The sequence below is a fragment of the Abramis brama genome (assembly GCF_963993115.1).
Source record: "Abramis brama genome assembly, chromosome: 12".
Lineage (NCBI taxonomy): Eukaryota > Metazoa > Chordata > Actinopteri > Cypriniformes > Leuciscidae > Abramis > Abramis brama.
In genome coordinates, this window is record NC_139974.1 from 37,871,208 (window position 1) to 37,879,989 (window position 8,782).

At 34.7% G+C, this 8,782-nt stretch overlaps 1 protein-coding gene across 1 annotated transcript; it reads left to right on the forward strand.

Annotated features, from left to right (window-relative positions):
- Positions 1-953: 953 nt before the first annotated feature.
- Positions 954-7,859, forward strand: laptm5 (lysosomal protein transmembrane 5). The gene is made up of 7 exons (XM_084130523.1): positions 954-1,415; positions 2,923-3,031; positions 4,311-4,387; positions 5,560-5,688; positions 5,802-5,897; positions 7,303-7,395; positions 7,596-7,859. Exons 1-7 carry the CDS (start codon positions 1,347-1,349, stop codon positions 7,668-7,670), a joined length of 648 nt encoding a protein of 215 aa, XP_083986649.1. The 5' UTR covers positions 954-1,346; the 3' UTR covers positions 7,671-7,859.
- Positions 7,860-8,782: the final 923 nt, after the last annotated feature.

Below are 8,782 nucleotides of genomic sequence, written 5' to 3' on the forward strand. Positions count from 1 at the left end.
CAGAAACCCTGCATGATCATTACACCACAGCCTGCTCTTACACAGTGTTAATATAACCATCACACATACGCAAATACATGCTCTAGTTCACTTCCACTTCCTGTCTCGGGTTGCTTTCAGATGTAGTGAGATAAAAGTAAATGCCTGTGGCATGTTTGCTTTTTAGTCTGATCTCTTAATACTTATAAATTAAATGACTGGAAATGCAAACTTCGGCCATGTTAAGTGAGGAATTCATGAGTAATTGTTAACAGGCTTGTTCATGCAAAAATCCACTTTAATACCATTAATGCTAAATTAAATTTCAATTTACTATTTATTTATTTATTTGATTACACTTTGTTTCGATAGTGAACTTCAGACATTCTATTAACTTTAAGTAAATTTGCAACTACATGTCAACTAACTTAATTAATTTGCAACTACATATCAACTAACTTCATTCATTTGCAACTACACGTCAACTAACTTCATTCATTTGCAACTACATGTCAACTAACTTCATTCATTTGCAACTACATGTCAATTAACTTCATTCATTTGCAACTACATGTCAACTAACTTCATTCATTTGCAACTACATGTCAACTAACTTCATTCATTTGCAACTACATGTCAACTAACTTCATTCATTTGCAACTACATGTCAATTAACTTCATTCATTTGCAACTACATGTCAACTAACTTCATTCATTTGCAACTACATGTCAACTAACTTCATTCATTTGCAACTACACGTCAATTAACTTCATTCATCTGCAACTACGTCAACTAACTTCATTAATTTGCAACTACACATCAACTAACTCTTTATTAGAGTATTAGTAGACTGTTTATATTATAGTATTAGTATAAAATGTCGACATGTAGTTGCAAAGTTACTTCTAGTCAGTAGTCTAAAGTGGACACGAAAGTGTTAATGTGTATTTATTTTTTCTGTGTCTTAGATTTGAACAGTTACTCTGTGAAGTGAAAAGTCAAAGTGTCAAAGAAATGAGCATGTTTAGGTAATTACTGTAGTTGCCTAATGTTGTGTTTGGTCATAAATATGTTAGTCATTTCCCATGATCAATATTTAAACTCATCTTTATATAGGCTTGTGCATCACAACAGTGATGCATCCTTCTACAGAATTTAAAGTGTAGAACTCATGATAAAAATCACTAAAATAAGCTTAAGAAGATAACAAAAAGTAATTGACGAAGTTCTCGGAAAGTACACAGGAAGCCCTGACCACCACACACAGGAACTTACATGAGCATCAGTAACAGCCGGGTGGATTTATGTGTGTGTTTCTGAGTGTTTCAGCTCGCTTGTTCTCACTGAGGAAGAGACGGAGAGAAAGATGTCTGGAACACGCACTCTCTGCTGCCATGTCAACACGGCGACCCTCACGTTAGCCATCTTATATCTGGTAAAACAGCTTCATACACACACATATAGATGCTGCATACAATACAGTATGTGCTTATATAGTTACAATTAAAGAGTGCTTTAATTGCTTTAATTCACTTGCAGTATTAGTTCAAGGGACTTTCAAAGTCACTAAAGTATATAAAGTTTTGTTCTCTGGTAAGAGCATGGTCATTTTGTTGCTGTTATTTGTCATTTGTTCAATACACGCACCCATTAGTGCAGAAGATAGAGGAAGCTGACTCCATTTTGAAGTCACAGTCACTTACTGAGCCACAGACTCAATATCACACTTTATATCGATAGTCCACTGACTATAAGTAACTTTGCAACTACATGTCAACTAGCAGTCATTAGAGTATTAGTAGACTGTCTGCTTAATATCTGCTAACTCTTTATTTTGATGCTCTCCAACAGACTAGAAGTAACGGTAACACTTTACAGTGTCTATGTTACATGTACTTACCATAGTAATAACAGTAAATTATGCATAATTACATGCAACTAACCCTCAACCAAATAAGTACATGTAGTTCATTAATATTACTCGGTACTTAAATGTATAATTACACTGTAACAATGACACTTTAAAATAAAGTGTAACCCACTTTACAATAAGGTTCATTAGTTAACAGCCTTAGTTAACATGAACTAAGAATGAACAATACTTCTTCAGCATTTAGTTGATATTAATTTCAATATTTACTAATACTTTATTCAAATCAAAGGTTGTATTTGTTAACATTAGTATGTACTGTGAACTAACGTAAACAAACAATGAACAGCTGTATTTTTATTAACTAACATTAACAAAGATTAATAAATACTGTATTGTTAGTTCATGTTAGTTAATACATTAACTAATGTTAACTAATGAACCTTATTGTAAAGTGTTACTGAAGTTACTTTGCAACTACATGTCAATTTATTCTTCTTACCCTTATCTAACAGTCTACTAATACTCTAATGACTGCTAGTAGACATGTGCATGTAAAGTTACTTAATGTCTCGAAATAAAGTTTGTCTTACAGCGTTATCCATCTCTCTATCTGAGGTTGATATTTATTTATCGACCAATATATTAGATGCATAGACAGAGAAACTAACATGCATAGACAGTTTTACATATTGATCTAAAAAGGATTGTGTGAGAAATCGATATTCCAAATTGAATTGGATAGTTTTATGAATATTTAACCAAACCGCATTATATAATCGGTTTAGGAATAAATACGTTTACTGGAAACCCTCTGTCCATAGCATATGTATCTGAGGGAGGAGTTTGTGTCTATGTTATGTAATTTACACTTTTACAGGTTTTTCTGAATGAACCGCTGTTCTTGTGTAACTTGTTCTGTTGGTGTTGGCTCGGAGGAGAGAGACCAAACACACCGGCTGCCAGAATACACACAAACTGAGACACACGTTTACCTTTATGAATTCATTCTGTCACATTCATCTCATCTGTACCCCCTCTGTGTGTGTGTGTGTGTGTGTCGTCTCTATAGATTGGTAATGCGCTGAAACTGGCGGGCATCTTTCTTATGCCTTCATGGGAGAAAACGGAATATTCTTTCTCCAATCATGAATCAAAGGCTTTCAAGGGCCAGCGTGTCTGTGAGTTCACTTCATTCAGTTACACTTTATTTTACAGTGTCCTTATAACGTATGTTACATGTACTTACCATAGTAATAACAGTAAATTATACATAATTACATGCAACTAACCCTCAACCAAATCCTAATCCTACCCTAACCCTATAGTAAGTACATGTAGTTGCTTAATATTACTCAGTACTTAATTACACTGTAACAATGACAATACAAGTGTAACCCTTTATTTTAAGGTATCCTTGTTACTGTGTAATTATATATTTAAGTACTGAGTAACAATAATTAACTACATGTACTTACTTTAGGGTTAGTTGCATGTAATTGTGCATAATTTATAGTAACTACATGTAATGTGTAACAAGGACACTGTAAAATAGTGTTACCCATTTTTTTATTTCATAATTTCTTATTTATTTTGTCCCAAGAGTTCACGTGATCATCACCACAAGTGTACTATTAGATTAGTGACCTAAAGTAAAACAGAATCTTCAGACATATTTCTAAAGTCTACACTACTGTTCAATTTTTATTGTTTTTGGGGAAAAAAAGTATCTTATGTTCACCAAGGCTGCAATTATTTGATAAAAAATACAGTGTCATACAGTAAAAATGTTGTGAAATATTATTCAAATTTAAAATAACTGTTTTCTATTGTAATATATTGTAAAATGTAATTTATTCCTGTGATCAAAGCTGGAGTTTCAGCATCATTACTCCAGTCGTCAGTGTCACATGATCCTTCAGAAATCATGCTAATATGCTGATGCTCAAGAAACATTTCTGATTATTATCAGTGGTTTTTTAGAGGAAACCATGATACATTTTTTTCAAGATTCTTTGATAAATAGAAAGTTAATAAAAACAGAGTTTGAAATGGAAATATTTAGTAACATTATAAATGTATTTACTGTCACTTTTGATCAATTTGATGCTTCCATGCTAAATAAAAGTATGAATCTCTTTCTTTTTTTAAAATCTTACTGACCACAAGCTATTGAACAGTAGTGTGATGTTGTTTATTTCAAGATTTTAATGAGACAGATTGTCATTGTCAGATTATGTTCCCCACTGGATATTATATATTTTGCAATCATATCAATAAAAACAGCATTAGTTCATGAAATCAACATAAAAAGCCCTAAATGCTGCATCTTGACCAAACATTGTTCGGTATAAGACTTTGCATATATTAATGAATCCTTTAGCATAACATAAAAAACAATCATAGATAATATAGAAATAATAGACAAAGCCATTCAAATTCTCTCTCTGTGTTTTCCAGTTGACATCAGCACTGACATTCTGATGCTGGTCCTGATGTCCATCTCTGCTGTGCTGGCTCTGTTCTCTCAGCGCAAGGTATAGTGTTTGTGGGACACTCTCCATCTGTACTCTGAACATCAGTACATGGAAATGTGGTTTATGAGGGGGAAAACACATTAATGCATGAATAAATGCATAGATATGAGTTAAGTTAATTGAAAGTTTTTTCTTTTTATTTATTGAAAAAATCCATTAAATATTCCATAAGGTGTTGTAACATATGATACAATTAAAGAAGCAAAATGCATATACCATTTTAGGTCAAGATTAAAAATGTACATCTCGAATAATTGCTTTCTTACTATCCAATCGTACTAATAATAAAATACAATGCTAAATCACATTTCAACAGGATCAAAATGTATGCACTCGTTTAAAGTTTTTTTTATGTTTTTGAAAGAAGATTTCATGCTCACCAAGGCTGCAATTATTTGATCAAAAACGCAGCAAAAACAATATTGTTGTGAAATAGTATTACAATTTAAAATAACTGTTTACTATTTTAATAGATTTTAAAATGTAATATATTCCTGTGATCATTTCTCCAGTCACTTTTGATAAATTTAATGCTTTCTTGCTAAATAAAAGTATTAATTTCTTTCTTACTGACCACAAACTTTTGAAAAGAACCCTTTTTTATTTCTAATAGGATAATACGTGATGATAATTGAAGGTGATCGTCTTATTCATGACACTGACAGTTAGTTTATTTTTCCTATAGCATTCACTCACTAGAATATTTCCTTGAACAGAAATATTCATGCCATTATCAGACTGTGCTGTTTTAATGCACACCGTATTCATTCCAGAAAGTAACTCATTCTCCTTGGAGAGTTTACAAGAACAATAATAAATCTGTGCGACCGAAGTCAAATATACATACTAAATTGGTAATGAAACGATCTGTGTTGATACATTTTGAATAAGTCTAGTCAGTTTTTGTTTTATTGGATGTGTATGCATGTGAGTTTGCATAAGCAAAATGGTTCTGTGTGTGTGTGTGTGTGTGTGTGTGTGTGTGCACCTTATTTATCCAGCTTCCAGAAAGAGAGCTTGTCTCAATATTTATGAAGCTGGTGAAACACAGAATCCTTGCGCTCTCTCCAAACTACACATTTCAACCCTGATCAGTCTATAACAGGGAAACAGCGTTTCTGGAATGTGAATGACTGAATGTGTGATTCGCCGTTTCTCTTTCTGTGTGTAAGGGCCCGATGTTCGTCCTTCCGTTCACGCTGATGATGATGGTGGAGTTGAGTCTGAGTTTTCTCTCGCTGTTTAACGGAGCCTGGGGTCTTCCCGGCACCCCCACCTACAGAGACCTGCTGCAGTTTGTCGTGAGGACCATACCTGCACACATGACCACACAAAACTCAATACTGACTTCTTCATTTCAACATAATGTCAGCCAATTAATGTGTACTTGTGTGTGTGTGTGTGTCCCTAACAGAAGAATCAGAAAAGAGTCCCTGTGTTGAATGAGGAGGACATTGGCCAGTTCACCATGTTGTACAGTGTGTTCTTTATGGTGGTCGTACTGCTGAAGGTATAAGTCCTGTGTGTGTGTGTGTCCTGGTAAACCCTATGTTAAGAGGAAAAAATGTCCTCTTATTTTTTGGTCCCCATGAGGAAAACTGCTTATAATGTTAATTATATACACACATATATAGTTTTAGTAGATATATAGTTTTTTTGAAAATGTAAAAATGCAGAGTGCAAAGTTTTCTGCGATGGTACAGTATGAAAATTATTATGTCTATGGAAAGTCTTTACTGAAATGTCTTTAAGAAATGTCTTTATTGTCACTTTTGATCAATTTAATGCTTCCTTGCTGAATTAAAGTAACTATAAAAAATAAACCTACAAGTATTTAACGGTTGTTGTTTATGCTGATAATATAATTTATTTAAAATAAATGTAATGCCACTGTATACACATAAACACAGTTATGTCATCATTCTACAACTTTATTCACACACACACACACACACACACACACACACACACACTCACTCACTCACTCACATACAAACACACACACACACACACTCACTCACTCACTCACTCACTCACTCACATACAAACACACACACACACACTCTCCTCACTCACTCACTCACACACACTTACCTCACACACACACACACACACACACTCACTCACTCACTCACATACAAACACACACACACACTCCTCACTCACTCACACACACTTACCACACTCACATACACTCACACACACACTCACTCACACACACACACACACACACACACACACACACACACACACACACACACACACACACACACACACACCTCACACACTCACTCACTCACTCACACACTCACTCACTCACTCACACACTCACTCACATACACACACACACACTCTCACACACTCACACACACACTCACTCTCACTCACATACACACACACCTCACACACTCACTCACACACACCTCACACACTCACTCACTCACACACTCACTCACATACACACACACTCACACACTCACTCACATACACACACACTCACTCACATACACACACACACACTCTCACACACACACACACACACTCACTCTCACTCACATACACACACACCTCACACACTCACTCACACACACCTCACACACTCACTCACATACACTCACTCTTACACACACACACACACACACTCACTCACACACACTCACACAGTGTTGTTTTGTCTGCGGCTCTGAATTGTACAGTCTAACCAGTGCTTGTTCTGCGTGTAAGGGTGTTTGAGGTCTGAAAGCGATGTGTAGAGCCAGTCATAGCGTGTGTTCTGTGCTCTTGCTGATCGAGGAGGATTTAGGAGACGGTAGAGGGAAATTAAACTGCCCTCTGGATGCTTTCTGCATAGCTGTGCGTTCATTCTGTGCGTTTGGGCTTTCATTAGTCTCCCTGTGTGTGTGTGTTCTGTGTAGGTGTACATCCTTCAGGTGTCAATGAGGTCTTTCTACGCCCTGAAGGAAAAAAGGGTCTCTGCCATCCATGTTAACACTGGAAACACTGTGACGGTAAGTGCATTTATTGTACAGATTGTTTTTGGTGTCAGAAGATACAGCAGCTGTAATGTTGTTGTATAAGTATATCTTTTAATAAGTTAAAAATATACAATTCCAAGCCACTACCCAATCCATTCTGATCTTCTTTTAATAGTTTATACTGTTATGATCAAATAAAACAAATCAGCATTTGTTGTGTTTTTGACTAACAGGTGAAGCTTCCTTCTTATGATGAGGCTCTCAAAATGAAAGCCGAAGACACACCCCCGAACTATCAAGAGCCCTAAAATTACATGCACACGCATTTCCTGCATGGCTTTATGACGCAAAAACCACAATACCACGTGAATATGTTAAACCACACAATAAGCACAAATATTCACACGCATGCTAACAGCCAGAAGCAGCACATAAGCAGACATGCCCACGCTTGTATCCTTGCTTTCACACAATAAAGGGAATTAATTAATAATTAATATGTTTCTGATTATTGTGTCCTCACTGGTTAGGGAAGCACGGCGAAGGAAGACGGTTTAAACAGTTCCTGTTGTGGTTAAAGTGCACTGCAAAAAAAAAAGCTTGGTATTTTTTTCTTGTTTTCCAGTAAAAACACCAAAAAATGATTACATCAAAATACATTTACTTAAGAGGCAAAATTAAGCGAGTTTGTGCTTTAGACAAGATCAAATATCTGCTAATGAGGTCAGAAAAATAATCTTGTTTTCTCTTTGAATTAAGTTTATTTTCCTGACCTCACTGATACTTGTCTAAAGCATAAACTCGCTTAATTTTGATAAATTTTTCCGTAAACAAGACTTCTCTAGTTAAATGCATCTTGATTTAAGAATGTTTAGATATTTGTACTGGAAAACAAGACAAAAGAAAATCATTTTTGCCGTTTATTTTCTGTGATGCAGCTCTGTCATCATAGTGTGGTCATCATGAGTCAGAAACTAGTGACATCTGGGGGATTTTATGATTGTGAGATTGTTTTTTTGTTACCGCTGTATGTGTAGGTGGAATATTTCATTCGTATTATCAAATAGATGAATTGCTTGATATAATGTTATAAAACGCAAACAAAAAAATCTTCACATTGTGCTCAATGATACATGACAAAGTATACACTGTTTAAAAAAATATATTTTGGAAAGAAAAACAAAATATGTCACACTGAAGACTGGAGTAATGATGCTGAAAATTCAGCTTTGATCACAGGAATAAATTACATTTTAAAATATATTCAGATAAAAAAAAGTTATTTTAAATTGTAATAATAGTTCACAATATTACTGTTTTTACTGCATTTTTCATCCAATAAATGAACAGAAGAGGCTTTTTTCAAAAACATTAAAAATCGTACCGTTTTGAACAGTAATGTATATAAAGTAGTTAAAAT

Coding starts and splice junctions, on each gene's coding strand:
- laptm5 (XM_084130523.1), top strand. CDS start 1,347: ATGTCTGGAACACGCACTCTCTGCTGCCATGTCAACACGGCGACCCTC. Junction 5,689..5,801: donor GAGACCTGCTGCAGTTTGTC/GTGAGGACCATA, acceptor TGTCCCTAACAG/AAGAATCAGAAAAGAGTCCC. Junction 5,898..7,302: donor TGGTGGTCGTACTGCTGAAG/GTATAAGTCCTG, acceptor TGTTCTGTGTAG/GTGTACATCCTTCAGGTGTC.